The 21,113-nt window shown below is 40.7% G+C and overlaps 1 protein-coding gene across 4 annotated transcripts in view; it reads right to left on the bottom strand.

Moving 5' to 3' along the window:
- The window catches only part of LOC145358559 (ran-binding protein 3-like), a 99,667-nt gene that overhangs the window by 56,745 nt on the left and 21,809 nt on the right, over positions 1-21,113 (bottom strand). For 3 of the 4 annotated variants that reach the window (XM_080212716.1, XM_080212713.1, XM_080212715.1), the window contains exons 3-5: positions 19,599-19,643; positions 14,044-14,080; positions 12,877-12,966 (exon numbers count right to left, since the gene is read on the bottom strand). In XM_080212716.1, coding sequence (XP_080068842.1) covers positions 12,877-12,966; positions 14,044-14,080; positions 19,599-19,643 — 172 coding nt within the window. The remainder of the gene's footprint in view (positions 1-12,876; positions 12,967-14,043; positions 14,081-19,598; positions 19,644-21,113) is intronic. The other variant, XM_080212714.1, reaches the window with a different exon arrangement.

The raw sequence follows: 21,113 nt of genomic DNA, 5'->3' as shown, positions 1-21,113 counted from the left end.
GGGAGATAAATTGTGCTGTGGAAACTATTGATATATTTCCCTCTTATCCATAGCAGGGAAAATCCTTGCACATATTCTCCAGAATCATCACCTACTTTCTGTGCCTGAGGAAATCCTCCCAGGCATTTATGATTTACAGTTTGAGGAAACTGCAATGTTGTTGCCCACTCTGCAAGCTACTCTTAATCTTGTCAATTCTACATACAAGAAACTTGGCCTGTGTTGGAATGTTGCCAAAACAAAATCCCTATATCAATCCACACCTGGTCAGTCAAATATTCCACCTCCCATACATGTTAAAGGAGACACTCTGCAATATGTTGAGCACATTCCATACTTTGGCAGCCACCTCTCTCAAAAGATCAAACTCCAGATCAACTGCACCTGCTCAGCCTTTTACAAGCCACAGCAAAATCAACAAAAACCTCCACAAGTCAACAAAAGTCCGAGTGTACAGAACAGTTGGCGTTACCTCGCTCCTGTATTGCAGTGAGACCTAGACAATGCAGGAGTGACACCTAAGAGTGCTAGAGAAATTCCATCACAATATCTCTGCTGCATCAATTGGAAGAAAATCCAATGAACACTAGTGTCACTGAAGCCAGCTCCACAACCATTCAGATAAAACTCCTGCAAAATCAATCTTGGTTGTCTGGACACAGTGTCCAGATGGCTGAAAAGCATTTCCTCTGCCAGATTCTGTTTCCTCAAATCCTAAATGGCTAATATTCCAGGAAGACACTCTGAAGCTCTCCTTGAAGTATAGCAGTGTTGATATTAATGACTGGTAGGGGCTTGCTACCAATCGTTCAAAATGTCAACAGCTTGTCAATCAAACTGTATCACGTTGTGAGTCACAATGTCATAATGATAGGCAGTGACAGTATGAAGAAAAGGAAGCAAATCCTGCACTCCAGATCCCAGTACCTCATGGGACATCCTGCCCCTGTGCCTAAAGATCCAAGGATTGAGGATCAGTCTGTACAGATACATGAAGGCCCACAGAATAAACTCGCAACCCTGAATAAACATCATCCTGGAATCAAGGTACAGCAGCCGACATTCCATGCACCAAATAATCTAAATGAAGAACTGCCCGATATCAGTCCTAAATATGACTGTCATTAGTTTCAATTAGTGTCACCCTCCTACTCCCACAAACTCATTTAAAGTAACTGTACTAGAGTTAGCTTTTCCATGCTGTTTATGGTCTTATATACTTGTTTAAGACCAACTCTCAAGACACTTCCTTTCAATACCGTACAACCCAATATTTTCCAATCTCTGAAGTCAGCCTTATAACTAACAAGTATTCAAGGTGTGCAGCAGCTTCTACACTTTCAGTCAGGTCATTCTTCTCTTTTCACCACTCCCCAATTCCACTGATTCACAGCTACACTCTAAGTGTATCCTCTAATTTCATCTATTGAAGCAATGAAGACATACGTTTATATAGCACCTTAATGCAAAACTCATGCTGAACATCATAAATTAAACCAAGCCAACGGAGAAGAAATTAGGAGCGGTTAAAAGCCAAGTCAAACAACTGGGATTTGAGGAGCTTTTATAGAATCCCTAAAGTGCAGGAGGCCATTCAGCCCATTGAGTCTGCACTAACAACAATCCCACCCAGCTGCTATACCATCTATTTAGCCTGCTGATCTCCCTGACACTAAGGGGCAACTAAGCATGGCCAATCCACCTAACCTGCACATCTTTGGACTGTGGGAGGAAACCGAGCATCCAGAGGAAACTCATGCAGACATGGAGTGAATGTGCAAACTCCACACAGATAGTCACTTGAGGCTGGATTTGAATCCAGGTCCCTCGCACTATGAGGCAGCAGTGCTAACCACTTTGCCACCCAGAGGTGCAAAGGTTTAGGAAGTTAAGTTTCTAAGAGTCAGGCCAAGGAAGTTAAAGGCGCTGTCACCAAAGGCAAGGTGAAGGGGTAGGAGAAAGCGTATGGGGAAGGAGTTAAAGGAATAGGAGGAAATTTCAGAAGGGATACAAAGCTTTGAAAGGATTTGTATGTGAGTACATGGTTTTCAGTTAAAGTCATTAGTGAGTAGAGAGCCAAAGATTAGCAGCAATTGATACTTGAGCAGGATGTAGTGTAGATGAGATAATAATTGCAGTGAGTTTTTCAGTCAAGTAAAAAGTTAATGCAAGGGGGATAACTGGAGACAAGTAAGGAGAGGATAGCAATGCATTCAGCTGCCTAGATCGTATGTTCAAGAAAGCCTTCCTTAAAACTTTTGGTCACCTCCTTTTGGTGATTCCTTTTAATAATTCCTTCTTTGGTTCTTTGTTCATTTTTTTCCTTAAGCCATTCTGAAGCAACTTTGGGAATTTTTTTATGGAGTAAAAATGTTTTAATAAATGCATGCTGTTGCTAATGTTAGACAAAACAACTGAACAGCATGAAGGGAATCGAGAGATCTGGGACTGAATTTTATATGCGTTTTTGGCAGGGGGTGGGGTGTGTAAAATATGACAGATGGTCAGCCCACTGTCTTCCCACCCACCTCTGACCCGGTAGGCGAACAGGTGCCAAAAACTGGTGACTCACCCATTATTTTTTTAAAAAGTAATTAAGAGCAATTGAGCTTATTAACAAGCTAATTGACCCATATTATGCACTACCCATGCCATAATACATCAATGTGGCCAAATGGGAGGGTCTTAGAACTATGTATTCTCCTAAAGGCAAACCAAGATCTTATACCCTTCCTGTGCCTCTCCACCTGGCCTTCAAAACCCTTCCCCCACTCCCTGTCTATCCCTTTCCATCCTAAAAACCCAGGACCTTCCTTCGAAAATCTATTGTTCTTCCTGGGGCCTGCTTACGGTCTATACTATATTCTGGCAAGACTGCAGGTCAAGTCTTGAGGGTATGACAAAGTCTTACTCTCTACTCATTTAGGCCACCCCCCGAGTGTTACTACTAATGGGGAGGAGGCTTTTATTTAAAGCCCACTTGTTTGAAACAGACTTTTGTAATGCTGGGAGAACACAAGCAAGGCACCCCCTGTAAAAAGCTGAATGTAAAGGGTCTTCCATCTATCTCAGAGAGCAGGAGCTCTCGTATCTGTCCTAGCCAATATTGACAACTAGCCAACAACGCTTTTGGTCTATATCACATTGTTGTTTGTGATCATTATCTCATGCTTATGTTCAAATTGGCTGCTGCATTTCCTACAGTATAATAGTGACTACACTTCAAAAGTACATCACTAGTTGTAAACGTCTGGGGCATTCTGAGGTCATGAAAGGTGCTATACAAATACAAGTCCTTCTTTCAAGAAAAGGATTACATCACCATTTAAAAAAGATAATGCATATTTGTAAAGAAAGAGAAATATAATTAGAATAAACAACTCCAGTTAAACACCTGGTAACAGCATTCGTGTAACGCCTTCTGTTGTGTTTTAATTTGTTTGATTCTATGATCCCAAAAAATATAGCTGTCTTGTGTATCAAAACATTTGAGGACAAGGATTTAGATTTAACAAACATAATTCTGTCTGGTGCAAGGCTTAAGTGAATGCAGACATACTTTCCAAGCATTGGTCATACAGCAATATATGCTGCACCACAGAAATGGCCACACTTCAGCAAACAATAAAAAGCAGTAAAATTGTGGGGCATCACAGTTTAAGGATCCTAACCTGACTGTACCATTTTGTGTAACTTATCTTCGATCAGAAAGAAATGTTCAAACACTGAAGGTAAGAAGTTCAATTACAGTAACCTCTTTGAAAAGCGACATGCTTAAACAAGGGATTCTATCACATTTTTCTATTCTTCAACACTGAATAATCTGGCTTGTGTAAGGAAATTTGTACTCAATATGTAAGCATGTTAGTACTTAGAGAATTTGTACTGAATAATTGTACCTAAACTGGGTATGAAGTATGGAATCACGGATAGCATTAGAGTGTCTTCCTGAAATAGATTTAGGATGGGACTAGTAGGTTACTTCACATAATCAAGTATAGCTGATGAAATCAGTGCATGCGACCCGAATGAAAGTAAACAGCAGTCACTTGGGGAGACAATGGGTACTATACAGCTGTCCAGCTTAATATATGATCGTAACAAGCAAGAAAGAATAAAGTGAGCATGTTTTTCTTCACATTCGGCCTAAGTCAGCTAAACCACTATTGTTGTACAAGCAGAGTCGTAAAGATAAGGGCAAAGGATGTAACTACCATGGTTTCGAGAGGAAAAGAGATGTAACAATGGGTGACCAATCTCAAGCAAGGTAAATAAGGGGTTAGTACAGAAACAATGATGGCTAAACGAGGTCGCATTGTAAAAGCGAGATAAGAATCTTGAGATATGGAGCTGAAATGTGCATAAAAAGACTGTAAGCCGAGGGCTCTGTGGAGTGTTCCGGACCTCCCGGCTTTATTCTCTTGTACTGGAAAATAAAGTCAACTGCTTGGAGGATTACAACTCAGACTCTCTGTTTCAATCGGGTTAAATAAGTTGTCGTCTTGGGGAACCACGACAAAATTGGCGCTGCGAGCAGGGTGTTGTGGGAAATCGCCCAGAAAATAGCATCTGGAAGGAGCAGCGGAGACGGTGGTCCGACTGGGGCTGGACATCCCAAAGCCGGCATTCTGACAGCAAGGTGAGCAGACTTATATTGCATGTAAATCCTTGTTGTCGGAAAAAGGGATCTCGAGGCTCAGCGCACCCGGCTCTCTGCTGGTCCTGGATCTCCCCAACCCAAAGAACATCCTGCATAGGTAAAACTAAATTGGGAAAAACATTTTGAGAGACTGAGTCTGATCTGAAGGGTAGAGTTTTGCATGCAAAGCGCGCTGCGAATACTGTGTTGTCTGTGAATGGGTAAAAAGTGCGACGCAAAAAGAACCGAACGCTAATCGATGCAACTAGGTTAAGTCAAGCGGTTTGGAGCGGGATTCCAGGTTACGACTTGCCCAAGGAGAGTAAGTGTAGGAAGGCCTGCCAGTCCGAACCTACCCAGGACCTCGGGGAAAAGACGTCAACCGAGAGGGAGAGAGATCTGTGAGAGATTGCTCTCTTACCTAATACGGTAGTTAAAACTAAGGGGAGGTTATGTGATGAGGGAGCAGAAAGAGTAGAGAGAAGTATGTCAGTGGAACTGGGAACCCTGACATAGGCTTTTACTGAGGTGCGGGGTGAACGCTAATAGCAGTTATGTATTTGGAATTGTGCATGACTATATGACTGTTTGAGAGAGAAGGGGATTTGTCACGACATGAGACACCCATCAAATTTATTAGAGGCCAGTGAGCTCCCACCAGTAAAGGGTTAAAAAAAGAGACAAGCAGGCTGACTCTGTATGGTACAGAGAGAGAGAGAGAGAGAGAGAGAGGGTGGAACTGTGTAATTGAGACCCTCAGGTGATGTAATAGGTATAGCCAATCAAAGTGAATTGCTTTAAGTTTACTAAATTATGCAGGGATCGGACAGAGATTTGAATTCTGCCAAGTGGGAAAGGTGGCATTACATTGCATCTTAAAGTTGTAAGGAGAGTTAACCATTTAGGCACACAGTAGATTTGATTTTGTACTTGCCTGTGTTGGTTACAAAGGCAGAGCTGTAGAAATAATTAAACATGTAGATTGCACATTAGAATGCTTTCAGTATTTCTTTGTGCATCTGTGTTCCAAGTGATGTTTTGTTTTATTGTACCAGAATTGTAAGAAGGTGCAAGGGTCTTGATTTAGTGAGGATATTTAAAGGTGATAAAAATAAATCTTATTTTGGATTTTCTGAATCAGGCTTTAGTTAATTAAACTGCTGTACTTTGACTCACAATTAGTCTCAGAGGTATCTTTACCTACAAGAATTGGTGCTGAAACCTGGGATCTGTTTATGGGTCCGGTTGAATGGCCACAACCGGAGCTCCGGAATAGATTACCGAATTTAAGGGAGTGAATCAAAGTACAGTAGGTGCTCATCTGTGATGAAAGAGTGTGAGAGTGTGTGAGAGGTCTGAGCTGAGCACGTGCAAATAAGGAGGTGTCTGTCTTTACACCCAGCCTTAGACCAGTTGTTAAGAGGGGTAGCCCCCTATGCGAAGCTCAGAAGTTTGAAGTGAGTGTAAAGGCTAGAAAAGGATGCCTGGGATGTGATGTTCAGATGAGAGTAAGAAAGAATCTGTCTGAGAGATCGCCGGAGTAAAGAAAGACAGTGCCGGGGCAGGGGGCTACGGGGAAGTGGATATCGGAACCCCGGTTAGAGTTACAAATACTGGCAGGGGAATCACAGGGGAAAAGTGAACAGGGGACTGACCACGGAAAGGCAATACATCGGGTAATAATCACTGTGATACCAAACTCTGACAAATTAAGTGATAAAAATTGCGATACCAATCTGAAAAGACGAATAATGGCAAACAAAGCTAAAACACCAGTGGAGATGTTAGGGGATAAGTTCCCAGCCCTCAGGGGGGATATAGAACACATCTCTAAAAAGTGGGCTAAAAGAACAAGTAAGACAAATACACAGTGGCCGGAGGAAGGCACCTGGTGCATAGAGAGGTGTGAGGATCAGAAGGGAATGATAAAGAACTATAAAATCAAGGATAGATCGAGCAAAAGAAGGGAGAAGCGAGAAAAGGAGTTAGAGATATTAGCGTTGTTCGAAGAAGAAGGGCATGGGGGAGGGGTAGGATGCTAATGCCAGTCCAGACTCAGGAGAAGAAGGAACTGGAGGACCCAAATGTAGCCCCACCCCCATACCTGAAAGGGTCAAATCCTGTAGGACTGTACCCAGTTATATCAGGTACAATGAATTTTGAGGGAGAGTTTGACGTGAAGCAAATGACAAAGGAACAGTGGGCACAGGAGGAGGAAGAAAGGAGACAAGGTATTGAGGAAGAGTCTAAGAGGATGGAAGAAAGCCTGAATGGGTTAATTCAAAGGAGGAGGCAGTTAGAGGCAGAAGTAAACGCGGTAGATCTTTTTGAATGGGCAAAAAAGGTAATAGAAGGAGAAGGAGACAAGAGGCACGGAAGAGAAGGGACTGGGGCCAGAAAAGAATGCGAGCAGAAAATGAGAGAGGATCTCCACGAATGTGAAAGTGAGATATCACAAGAAAAGATAGAAGGAAAGAGAGTCGGAGTGAGGAAAGAGGAAAAAGAGACAGAAAGCAGCACAGAGGAAAAATGCTGGGAAGTACAAAGAGGGGGTGACGGACGAAAGTTTGGGAGAGCATGGACATGGAAGCACCCAGAGAGAGAAAGAATGGAAGAAGGGACAGAAGAAAGTAGTGAAGAGGAGGAGAGACAGTCAGTGTTAGGGGGACGAAGAAAATCAATGCGGAAAAGACACCAACCTGTAAAATATCCAGCCGAGGAACGAAGGGAGAAAGGGACGTTCCCGGTGATTCTGAAGGGTGGCAGACTGCAATATATCCCTTGGTCAGGTCAGGACTTGCCCAATTTAATTAACGAATTACCCAATATTTTGGACGGAGCTGGGAGGTGGATTGGACAGCTGGAGGCTGGAATGATGGGAAAGAGGATGGCGCTGGGTGACATCAAAGCTCTCCTGACAAAAGTGCTAGGAATGGACCAAATGGCTGAAGTAATGAGACGTGCTGGCATCCCGACCGCAGCCTATGACCCGGATGTGGATGGGACACTAATGGACCCATACCGCCACGACATTTGGCAAGCACTAAGGGATATGTACCCCAATTGGATGGATATAAAAACTCTGAGAGGGGAACCGTTGGGTGAGGAAGAGAATGCGGCCGTGTACATAGAAAACCAATTAAGAAGGTGGAGAAGGGACACGGAGAGGGACATTCTAACAGACCCGCTGACCAACTCCATGTTCCGAGCCGCAATCCTAGAAGGCCTGCCGACTTCAGCTAAGGCAAGACTGGAAGAAGTGGTGGGCCTGGATTCGAAAAACTACTGAGAGTTTGTGGACTATGTTGCCCATGCAGTGGAGAGACACCGCAGGGAGGAAAAAAATGCAGACAAACAGTTGAAGGAGATACAACGCAAACTCCTGCAAGCCCAGCTGGAAGAAATTAAAAGTAAGGAAAAGCTGAAAGTGAAAGAAGACCCCACACCCAAGAAAATAGCACCGATGGTGGTGAACCAAAAGACAGAGGAAATACCTGCACCGATGCTAGGGAGAAACGGAGATGGAGGCCAGCCCATCATAACCTACAACATTTCTGCCTTCCCGCTGTCCATGAACCCAGGAGGCTATGGCTTAAATTATCAAAACCCTTATGCTCCACAAAATCAGACTGATTGGAATAGAAATGAGAAAGGACAGGGAAGTGGCAGGCCACCCTATCAGAATCAGAGAGGACAGGGGCAGGGAAATCAGCAGCTTCTAAGGCAGGGACCGCCGCCTGGCCCTCCAGGCGTATGCTGGGGGTGCGGGGAAGCAGGACATATAAAAAGAAATTGCCCACAGAACTCTCACAGGCAGGGAGAAAACCAGCAGCAGATAGGCCAGCAAATGCCGTTGAATAACACCCCTGTGCTGCAGGGACCTGTGAATTTTCAGAGCTCCCTATAGGGGGGCCCAGAGAACCCTGAAATGGTAGGACAGTACGTACAAATAACAGATACAGCAGATCAGGAACCCATAATTAGTGTTAGAGTAGGAGGGGTTGAGGTCCCCATGATGATAGACACCGGCGCCACGTGTACGTGCATACAAACAAAATATGCGAATCACCTACCATTATCAAACCAGTTTGTGAAAACTGTGGGGTTCTCGGGGAAAGTAACGTTAACTCAGCTGACAACGCCGGTACCTGTCACCATTGGAAGCAAAACTACTCATGTACCTATATTAGTGTGTGATAGAATGCCATTAAATTTATTAGGAAGAGATGCAATCCTAGGTTTAGGACTAAAATTAGAATGTACAGAACAAGGAATTGATTTGATGGGAGTGTACTTACTTGGAGTACCAGGAAAGGAAGGGGTTAATGTGTACTGGTTGGGAGACATAGAGGAGCAAGTTAAAAAACAGGTATGGGAAGTTTGGGGGGAAGCTGATAGATACTTGGGTTCCACAGGCCGAATGGCCAAGGACAGAACTACACAGCACAATGATATTTGATGAAGAACAGAAACCCGAGATACAGGAGAAGTGGGAAAAGGAGGCAGGACGAGAACAGGAGATAAGGTCAGAAAGTATTTTAGTTGGCCCAGAGGGAGCGGCCCTCGCGGTTGTTAGAGATGAATGGGTTAACAAATGGTTCTCTGTACCTGGGGCAGAACCACATGTTACACTGAAAGTGAATCTGGGATATAGATCAAAGGACCTAGGACCAATGGTGCTGAGAGCACAAGAATTAGAATTTGTTCAGACAGAAAACGTAGATATTTGGACGTCCAGTAATGGACAAATGTTGAAAATAATCTTGGATGTTAAAATGATCGGGAAGCCAAAACAGGTAAAAATAGAGGCAGAGACAAGAGAGCAATGCAGGAAGGACAGTTTAAAACTATTGGAAAGATTAGCAGAAGGGGGTCACAAAGTATCCAGGAAAAAGCTGCAGTTGTGCCAGGAAAAAGTAGAATATTTGGGGAGAGAGATATCAGCAGGGCAAAAGGGGATAGCTTCACAGCAAATAGAAGCAGTACTAAAAGTTCCAAAACCACAGACGGTGGGGCAAATGATGACATTTTTGGGAATGACAGGATTCAGTTCAGAATGGGTGGAAAGCTATGCAGAAAAAACACAGGCACTACGGAAAATAATGAAAGAGGCGGGATGTGAAGAGTTAAAAGCCAAACTAAGATGGGACAAAGATGCTTCAGAAGCATTTGTGAATATAAAGAAAGAAATGGCACAGGCACCAGCATTGGCTTTACCAACCTATGACAAACCTTTTGACTTATTTGTGAGTAACAGAGAAGCAGGGTTTGCTACAGCAGTGTTAATGCAGGAGAATTGCAAGGGCAGACGAAGGCAGGCTGTAGCATATTACAGCACCAAGCTAGACGACGTAGCAATGGGGTATCCTCCTTGCTATCAAGGTCTGGCAGCAGCTTGGTGGGCATACGAAAAGGCAGCCACAGTCACAATGGGGTATGGAATTGGCTGGACAATATGTTAGGGAGATGGGGGGTCTGGTTTGCTAAAGCTGGAGTTGTGGCAGCCATGACAATAACCATCCTGGGATTAATATTTTGCTGTTTTTTACCTGTCCTGAGATCTCTCCTTGCTAGATTGGCAGTGCGACAAATGGTGACACAAGTGACAAGCAACCCACGTTTGGGAGGGACAACTAAGGAATGGGGAAACATTGAACTGCCCCCGCTGGATGAATTCACAATGACCCTGGTTGAAATTGAAACCTGTCAGTTTGCGAAATAGCTGCACTAGTGGAGGATCGTTCTACAACCTCACCGATGCCTACGGAGACCAAGAGACTTAGTCTGTACACAGGAATCAGTCTTTTTCCCTTCCCTAGACAAGGGTGGGAAGGTTTTTGGCTGATGACTGTTAGGGGCAGGCAATCTGGGGGAGCAACCTAAAAATCAGGACTTTTGCTAGACAAGCCATGATAAGACTAGAATGGGGACATTGATCCCTGACCAAAGTACTTGGCTCCCCCACGTTGCCTACAAGTGTGATTAAATATGTGCATGTGAACAGGGCCAAACAAGGGGGACTATCTGAGCTGGCCTTGGTAATTGGGATGAGACTAGGGGATAGTCTCAAAGGGGGGATATGTAAGGAAATTTGTACTCAATATGTAAGCATGTTAGTACTTAGAGAATTTGTACTGAATAATTGTACCTAAACTGGGTATGAAGTATGGAATCACGGATAGCATTAGAGTGTCTTCCTGAAATAGATTTAGGATGGGACTAGTAGGTTACTTCACATAATCAAGTATAGCTGATGAAATCAGTGCATGCGACCCGAATGAAAGTAAACAGCAGTCACTTGGGGAGACAATGGGTACTATACAGCTGTCCAGCTTAATATATGATCGTAACAAGCAAGAAAGAATAAAGTGAGCATGTTTTTCTTCACATTCGGCCTAAGTCAGCTAAACCACTATTGTTGTACAAGCAGAGTCGTAAAGATAAGGGCAAAGGATGTAACTACCATGGTTTCGAGAGGAAAAGAGATGTAACAATGGGTGACCAATCTCAAGCAAGGTAAATAAGGGGTTAGTACAGAAACAATGATGGCTAAACGAGGTCGCATTGTAAAAGCAAGATAAGAATCTTGAGATATGGAGCTGAAATGTGCATAAAAAGACTGTAAGCCGAGGGCTCTGTGGAGTGTTCCGGACCTCCCGGCTTTATTCTCTTGTACTGGAAAATAAAGTCAACTGCTTGGAGGATTACAACTCAGACTCTCTGTTTCAATCGGGTTAAATAAGTTGTCGTCTTGGGGAACCACGACACTTGCAAGATAAACTAACACGCAGCTCCACCACATCTAACTTTTACTCTTCTAATATGAAGTTAATGATAATGATTGCTCTATCCGAATCTTCTGAAGAATTAACAGCTTTGAGGGAAAGACAAGCTAAAAATACACATAAAACACCAGGAGAACATTACCACTGACAGAAGCTATTTGGAAAGTTGTATAACAAGTGAAGGTTCTCTATTCGAAAATAATAGTTCCATGTCGGAGACTATCTTTCTGGAAAAGAGAATACAAGCTTTGCATATAAAGTATGCCTGACGGCAAGATGGGATAAACACCAGCTCTGATAGCTAGAGGTACTCCAGATACAATGTACAGGGCATAAAAGTCAGCTGCAGCCATGCTGTAACAAAAGATTCAGTACCAAGGTTCAGAAACCAACTTTACCCCCAAAACCATACCAAAGATGCAATGATTTGTAATAACCGAATAGAATGTTGGTTCAGGAAATTCTAAGCTTCTCACAAAAGAAGAAAATAAATAGTAAACTGGGCTTTATTTATGAATATACCAAACGCATAGAAAAAATTGCAAGGTACACACAGCAAGCTTGTAGAACGAAGTGCAACTTTCTCTCATTTAGCAAGCATCCCATCCATTTTATGGAGTGGAGAAAAGATTTTTCAATCACAATGAAAAGGCCTATTATTAAATACGCACAGGGTAGGGTAGTAGTAGTAGTCATGTTCTCCTGCTGTTGGGTACATTTTTAGCTTGCCTTTCCCTCAAAGCTACTAATTCTTCAGAAGGTTTGGACAGAGCAATCATTATTAACTTCATACTGGAAGAGTAAATCAGGTCTTCTGAATCAAAATGTCTACAAGTGCATATATACACAATGGGGGAGGGGGAGGTTGAAAAAAGTATGAGCAAATAACAGTCAGTCATTGGTCACAAAACGAGCATTTCCAACATGCAGCTGAAATTCGGGGTTGAAAAATACTAATTCTGTAATTCCACTTTATGCTCAAGATGTCACAGCACTGTAGATATCCTATACTAATGTGCTCTATGTTTATTTTCATGAAATGTTTCAATAAATATTGGAAAATGAGTCTTTAAGTGAAGTAATTTATTTACCAATAAATATAAGTGTAAAAGTAGAACAAATCATACTTCCAACTTCTAAGCATGTAAATATTTCTCTCTTACTCCACAAACTGCCTTTTTTGCTAAGTTACCTTCTACTTCCTCCCACTTGAACAAGGAATTAATTTTGCAGTGCTACCAAAAGAATCAAATATGTAGCTCTGCTGAAGTGACTGGCCAAAGGATAAACTATAGTGCATAGACTCAAGGGCCTGCACATTTCAGGTTGCTTATAGCCGTGCTAAGAATGCACTTGTTTAGCCAATGCAGAATCCCAATTATTGAGCTAACAGTCAGAGAGAAAAAGAAAACAATGCTTCTTCATTTGTTCATGCTTGGAAAAGGAACATACCTGGCTGTGAAGGTGGGAACACCTGTGTGAAAGACGAAGATCTCTCTCTTTTAACAGGTGGAGGATAGTTACCATCATCTTTGTCAGAATCTGAAGAAATAAATTAATTACATGGGGAAGAATAACTTTATGTTTAAAATGTAGCCATTGAATTTGAAATACTAATCTCCTAATTTATTTTTAAATTGCTGCAATTACTCTGACTTGCAGCCAAAAATTTACATGCAAGTTATAAATGCCCTTTAATTGAGTTCAAAAATTTATAAAGAACTACAATTTTCTAGGTTTACCTTTGTGGACAATTTGCCAAAGAATTATTTAACAATGAATTAGAAAAACAAGCTAAGTTTAATATAGCTCCATTTTAGGAACTAAATACCTGTGAACAAGAGGATGCACTAACGGCCCATAACTTCTGCAAAGTGTCAATTTCCATCAGACTGCCACACTTGACAGACATACCCACACCGGGATTCTGAAGCCCCTGTCTTGCCCAACCTTCCTCACTCAGGCTGGGTTAGATAGGAGTAGTGCAGTGTGCCCCTGGCAGCATCAGTATGGAGTAACAGGGATGCAGACTGAGAAGGAACGCCCTTTTCTTTTACGGCAGTAGCTCTGCCTCCAGAGCCAGAGGGGGAAGTGGGAGCCGGAAGGAGGACAAGGTGTAGTCAGAGCTAGAGGAAGGGGTTGGGCTGGCCTGAGAAGAGGAATCAGAGCAGGGCGGGGAAGCATCAGATAGGGAGGTGGTGGGGGTTGGGGGTTCCACAGCTGGAAGGAGGGTCGACAGGGTTGGAGCTGGAGTGGGATGGCCGTGGTGGTCCCTTGGTGGGGAGGGGGATTGTATGTTTATGGGTTGTCCCCTGTATGGCTGGGTCTGGGGTCACTCTGGAAGTGTTTCTTTTCTTGCATTTCTAAGAGTAACTATGAGGATAAAACTGGCTGAACCATTCAAAGTTAAAAGTTTTAAATTGCTGCTGTCAGATGGTTCCAACAACACAATTGTCCAGAGAAATTAACATTTCTGGTCAATTGCCAGGTAAAGCCTTAGGTGGGAACTTCCAAGAGTGATTTCTCAGTGCATCATTGGGGTACCAGGAAGTTTATGGACCAGTATTTTTAAACAGGCACATAATAGAACATTAGAACCAATCAAATGAACATGCTTACCTTCTGCATCTTCAGGACTGGAGGTATCTACTGGCCTCTAAAATATAAAAAAAGCCCATTATTCTCAAATTTTCCTAGTTCTATTGGTTACACTTAAAAGCAAACATGAGACAGCAGTGTCATAACTGAAAACAAGAAGAACAATAATTTAAAAGACTAATTATGAAAGCCAAAGATCCAGTAGTCAAGCAATCGTTCATTTGGGGCTATATTTAAAAGTTACTGCAGCTGCGCAGTATTTTTAAAAAACGAAATGCTGTAATAAATGTAATAAAAGATCCAAATCATATTGCAAGGCATCTGGTTTGGATCAAGTTTAGTCTGAATCAAGTTTAGTTCCTTTTGCTCAATCTTTTGCATATTCAGTGGAGTTACCCGGATTTCAGTAAAACTAACTGTGGCAACATTTTTGTACTGATAAAAACTTCGCACAGATTTTGACCCACCATGTGATCTATTTCTACACAGAACATTTTCAGTTCTGCAATATCAAGTGTGAACACTTGATGCAATAAATTACACTACATTATTGAATACATTTCAGAGTTTCGGACAGCCAGTGATATTCAAGGATAAACACAGCAAATGTATCAATCATCAAAAAATAAGACACAAAGCTGGTAATTCCAAATGTTCTGGCAGCATCCACAAATGTTAATCATCCTAGCTCTAGTGAAACAAAGACTTAACCTCACAAGTTTCTCTTTATAACCATAAAACGTCAACCATCATAACCATGCCAATGAAACAATGCTGCATTTTTCATTACCTTCCTAGAATTTTTATAAAAATATGCTCAAAACTATATAAAATATTCCAAATTTAGCATAATGTCTACAACTTCAGTATTATTTACTTGTTTTTTTATTCAATGTCACATTGACAAAATGGTTGTCAGCATTAGATGATATAATACATGGACATCTAAAAAGTACTGGCATTACTGAAACAGTCAGCAAAGTTTCAAACACAGCACATTGCACCATGCAAACTTCCTGGAGTTCTTTTTCAAATGAACAAAGCCAGCTAAAAGGCAAAGCTCTTTCCTTGAAACTAGTACGTAAAATTCAAACTGATGGAGCAGTTGACAAGTTAACTACTAAATGGATTGAGAATGTGCAATGCCACAGTGGTCCCCTGGGCTAGCTATTAAGGCAAAACTCTACAATCAGTTAAATGCTGTGTATGGAAGAGCGAGCTGGAGAGATCAAATGACAGCCCTCATCTGTAATTACGTTTGTGACCAGTATGCAGAGGGTGGTGATGAAGTAATCATAAAATGTTACATGACAGAAACAGGCAGTTAATCATCCTAGCTCTAATGAAATGAAGATTTAACCTCAAGTTTATAACCATAAACTGTCAACCATCATAATATGTCAGTGAAACAATGCTGCATTTTTCATTACCTTCCTACAATTTTTATAAAGCTCAACACTATTTAAAATATTCCAAATATATTACACTATAATATTCTACAACTTCAATATTATTTACTTGCTTTTTTATTCAACGTCACAATAGAAACAAGAATTTTACTTGCTTCTTCTTGGTCATATCTATTTATGGTACTGCCTTTAGTGATCTGTGCATGTGGGCATCATGGTGGCAAGCATAGATGCTTCATAGCACCAGGGGCCCGGGTTCAATTCCAGACTCAGATGACTGCCTATGTGGAGTTTGCACATTCTCCCCTTGTCTGCATGGGTTTCCTCTGGGTGCTCCAGTTCCCTCCCACAGTTCAAAGATGCGCAGGTTAGGTGAATTGGCCATGCTAAATCACCCCTTAGTGACCAAAGATTTGTAGGTTAGAGGGATTAGCCATGGTAAACGCACAAGGTTATGGGGAGGTTTGCCAGCATTTTAAATTTGATAGCATTTGATAATTCTGACCAACAGTTATCAAAACACAACATTTACCCCTTCAAGTCTGCACCAGTGCTTTTTCAAGAAGCACCCAGTTTAAATGCACTCTTTCTTGTTCCTCCATCTCTCAATCATAGTTTTTCAAGAAACTTTTGGAAGAGTTTATGAACGTGGCTTCAATAAAGATTTGTGGCAGACAATTCCCATTTTTAATAAAAATCACTTGGTCAAATAACTATTTCCAATCTCTCCTTTAATTCTAAAATTTGTGCTCTTCATTTACTATCTCACTAATCAATGGACTGAAGCAAACTGCCAGCACACACACATGCCAAGTGACCCTCTGTGCTCGAAACATCGAAGGTCTGTGTCATGATCCTGACAAGGTTTGTTTTTTTTTACATGAACCATAATTGTCTGAAAAACTTACCCAAAGGCCTCAGGATCCAAGCACAGTTAAAGTCTTTTTCTGGGAATTATGAAATATGTGATTCCAAGTTTAACATCTCCTACTTGGGTGAATCTTTGCAACAGAAACCAATAATTTATTGAACTCCGTAAATAATAACAATATTGTTCCAGAATCCAGTAAATTACAATCAAATTAACTTATGATGCTTTGGCGGTGATCTTATATAGTGGGAATGACAGCCTCCTCAGACTCAATCTATAAATCCAAGAACTGAAGTATTTCATCACAACATTCACAGGACAAGCTGATAAGGCGGTTAAGAAATTGTATTGAAATAATTGCTTTGTAAATGTGGGTATTGCAAAAAAAAACAAGGAAATCATTTGAGACCTTCACAGATCACTGGTCAGGTCTCAGCTGGAATATTGTATAGAACACTAGGCATCACATTTTAGGCAGGAAATTAAAGACTCAGAAAGGATATAAGGGAGGTTTATCAGGAATGAAAAACTTTAGTTATGTGGGGAGAATGGAATGCACCAACCTGTACCTAAAACAGTGGTAGGAACAGATTCCATAGGAACTTCCAAAAAGCACTTGTATTAACATGTAATTGTACAGGACTAATATACTGATTATGGGGTATGCCTCCATCTATGTTGCAAAATATATCTGGAGTCATTGCTGAGAATTATTGTACAAAATGCAGCCACAAGCATTATCTATCTTGGGAACAGATTGCAAGATTAATTTGGATGAAAAGAGTGAATGAAGATTACCTTAAGCTCACCCATCTATAAACATTTATAGTCCCTTATGCACAGTTTTCTAAATGATTCCGAATATTTTGCAGGCAAGTTTAATCTAACTGTACTTGCATCTAAAAGTACTTACTCTCCACGTGAGGAAACTTTTGACAAATTGTAAGCTTGTCTTTCATTAGTTTGAACGCATGCAAGAGGTCTCTTGTCCTCCAGTTACCACTTATCTTGAAGTAAAAGTCTCTCCCAATAACCTGCATATACCAACTCAGACACCTTTTTTATGTAACCCACAGGCAGCTGTAACAAATCCCATAAATGTTGCTCATTACAGACTTGGAAATATGGAGGAAGGGCGTCAGTAGCAAGAACAGGTTATGAATGACTCGCAACCAATTATTTTGGTAAGTTTTAAACTTTTCCCCAGGAATCTGTCCTTTATCAGCTATCACTCTTTTCTCCACAATCCCCTGCTAACTCCTCCCTCTTATAAGAGTAATTTAGCTCGTCTGCTCCCTGGCCTTTTCTTTGCATCCCTGCAATTCTTTTCCCTTCAAGGTGTCTTTTGTAAAGATATTTGTAAACCATGACTGAATCTGCCTCCATTACCTTTTCCAAAAGCGCATTCCAGATTGTAACTACCCACAGCATTATAAAAGTTCTTTCGCATATGACTATTTTTGCAAACCATTTTAAATCGGTGTCTCGATCTTTCTGCCTGTGGGAATAGCTTCTGTCCATCTACGCTGTCGAGATCCCTCATGATCTTCAGTACCTCTACCAAATGCCCTCTTGAAAACTCCAATCTTCTTCAATCTACCTCTGGACCCATTATTTTCTGCATCTGCTCTAAAGTTTTCATATTCTTCCTGAAATACAGTGCCAAGAATTGGTTATGATACCCCTGCTGAGGTCAAACTAGTGTTTTATAAAGGTTCTTTATTTCTTCTTTATTTTGTACCATATACCTAAACTCAGATAGCCTTATGACTTTTTCACCACTTTGTTAACCTGCATTGCCATCTTCAACTATTTGTGCATTTATATCCCCCAGGTATATCTGCTCCTGTAATGTACTGGACAACATCACTGCAGTAGTGCCCAATGTAATTACACCATCGAAGTAGTTCTTTTCCCAAGGCAATTAATTAATGCTGCCTGCTCGAGGTAGATTATGAAACGTTTGAAATGTAAAAGCCAATGCATAATTTTAAAAAGTGGGGAAGGACTATCACCGCCTGGTTATGAACTCTTACAGCAAAAGAATTTCACCCCTTCAAATCTGTATGCAAAGGTCAGGCAAATATGTGCCTCCTGATAGTAAACTTGTAGATACCAAATAATTTCAAGTTCTAAAATTATATTTTCACAGATAAAGATGAACTCACAGATGCATTAACTGTTGATACCATTTATATTTTAGAAAGTAAACTTATTGTCTTCTAAAATAAATCTTGTTACTTATAACATTGATGAAATTTTCAAGGATAAATTACGTTGCCTACTACAAACTTAAAGAAAAGAAAATGCCAAGAATGCTCACATCATCCTACCATTGTGAGAGTTATAATTCTGAGTGGCTAATAACTGTGGGTCAGATTTTGAAGAAAGAAAGACAGCACTGGGATGCTGCATACTGTTATTAAACTGCAAATCAGCCTGCAACTTGTGGAGAGTGAAATAAGTCTTGAATTGCAAATCACTACAACGAGCTGGCTGACAGCACTGCTCCATTATTGTGAAAAGATAAGTCTAGCAATTAATAATGTAAGTGCCAGTTTAAAGATGTCATAATTGTTAATGACTGCTTGCTCAGAAAATAAGCAAAAGTATGAATTTCATTCTTTCAAGTTTTGAATTGTTGCTGGAAATTTTCAAAATGTAAAAATTGCCTTTTTTTGCTTTTAGTAAAATGTCTGATAATCCAACGTATCCCCCTCTTTTAAATTATCTTTCTGTTCATATTTTGATCTTGATTCACCAACTCTAATTCACTTTCCTTCTCAGTCTTTCCTCTGCTTATTTCTCAATCCTTTAATCTACTTAAGATAGGCTGTTTATCCCCTCATTCTCCAAAATCCCAAATACCCTGCTGCCCTGTTATCAGCAAGCACTAGCAGCAACTTCATGGGTGTTTTTTTTTGAAAGGTGGAAAAGGTTAACTAACACAACACAATATGCCACATTTAAATAAAAACTGGGATTTTTTTTAGTGCCCAATTAACCTCAAGTTATTCTGATCCAAATTGCCAGTACCTCCCCCGAGCTTGTCCAATCCCTGAACAAGTTCCAAGGTAATTTAGTGATTTGCAAAATGCCACCAATTTCTGTAAATTTCTAATCTATTTCACTGGAGTATGTTCCTTTTCGTTTCATGAGGAACCAATCCTGATCTCCTTTAGATTGCACTACTGTATCTTTAAGCCAAATTCTCTCGCATTTCTGGATTCAATTACCCCAACATTCTCTCATCTTAAACATGGTGTCTTTGAGAAGTTCCTTGTATTTATTGTTACCTTGTTTGACGGCGGTGTAGGCGAGGTCATTGGTTCAAGTTTTTCCTATAAACACAGCAGTTATGATAAACATTTTTAAAATTCTAAATATAAAAATCAAAATTCAATACAATACTTTAAATATAATTTAACTTAATACAGTACAATATAAAACAGAAGTACAAATTAACAAGTAGGACACTGGATAATATTTTAAACTTTTTCTCAACAAATTCCTACTTTGTGCTCTTTCAGTGAGGCACGGCACATCTTTTGATAACTCATTCAAATAGTTGTAAATCTCAAGAGTGGGCTTTGCAAGCTCATTAAACTTCTTGTAGGCTGAGAGATGGCAAATGAGAAACATGATAGCCAGAACTGACCCAGTTTTCATCTGATATCTTGGTACAGTTCCAGGAGATGACAGGATATCAAACAGGGTCCAAAATCATTGCCAATTCTCTTCTTAATTCAGATGTGGCAGCCAATAATAAATGCTCCGACCTCATTCCAACTGAAATTGGCTACTAATCACAGACTAGAGATCAAGCCTGGGATCTTACTGGTCTGTATAGATGGCCTATTCACTAGGTAAACCTGACAAACCATTTGGGAGAGTACATTTTAACACTTAAAGCAAACATGAAGCAAAGACAAATAATAGGTAGAGGGGATACAGGGAATAGAGAAACAGAGGTTTATTTTCATTGAGACCCCAAGATGAAGCAGGAAGCCCATAATGAACAACACCAATATAGAAGGGCAAACAATAGCAAAGTAAATCAGAGAGTACAGTACACAGGCTTAAAAATCAGAGAAAGAAAAGAAAATAATCTTTATATCAAGTTCTTCAAAATGTTCTCTTACTGAATCACTAACATTTAAGGAAGGGTCACAACATATTGAAAGATACCAACAGCGTTGTAAAGGATAGGTTAAAATACAAAATAAGTCCAGAAGTAGTGTTCAGCTGACATCCAGCTTAGTCGCACTTGCAAATAAAATGTGGAAAACTGTTTTTGAATGGCTGAAAAACAGAATTCCACAATCCAAGTAATCAACAAGGGGAAGATCAAGATTTGATCTGGTTGGATCAACCAATAGACCACTAAGCTAGTTATACACTAAGGTTGCTTAAATTTGAACCACAGAACTGAGGGGGTAAAGATGGGGGCTGTACCAGGAGAACAATAAAGATGGGAGACAATTGGTCCTACTGGCAACAAGAATATTGAAGTAAAGGGCAAAAGAGTAGTTAAGCAAAGCAACAAGCAGAGAGCTAAAATTGAGGGATCTGGGAATTTTGACAAATAGGTGACTTGAGGGAGAGGTTTTGCATAGATAATTGCATTGGGATTAAAGGACAGTAGTAAGATGTGGGTGGTGAGGGAGAAGAGAATGTGGTTAAAAATTATTTTGTCAATGATTGAGACTATAGATGCAAAGGGCGCCAGAAAGAACAAAGTTATTGAGATTGTGGAACATAGGGGGGTTTACTGAAGTGGAAAATGGAAAGAAAGCACTGAATTTGGAGAA

The sequence above is a fragment of the Carcharhinus amblyrhynchos genome, chromosome 26 (assembly GCF_965287045.1).
Source record: "Carcharhinus amblyrhynchos chromosome 26, sCarAmb.v2.hapA, whole genome shotgun sequence".
NCBI classification, from domain to species: Eukaryota; Metazoa; Chordata; class Chondrichthyes; order Carcharhiniformes; family Carcharhinidae; genus Carcharhinus; species Carcharhinus amblyrhynchos.
The sequence above is the reverse complement of the archived record's forward strand: the minus strand, read 5'-3'. Positions and strand labels throughout refer to the sequence as shown.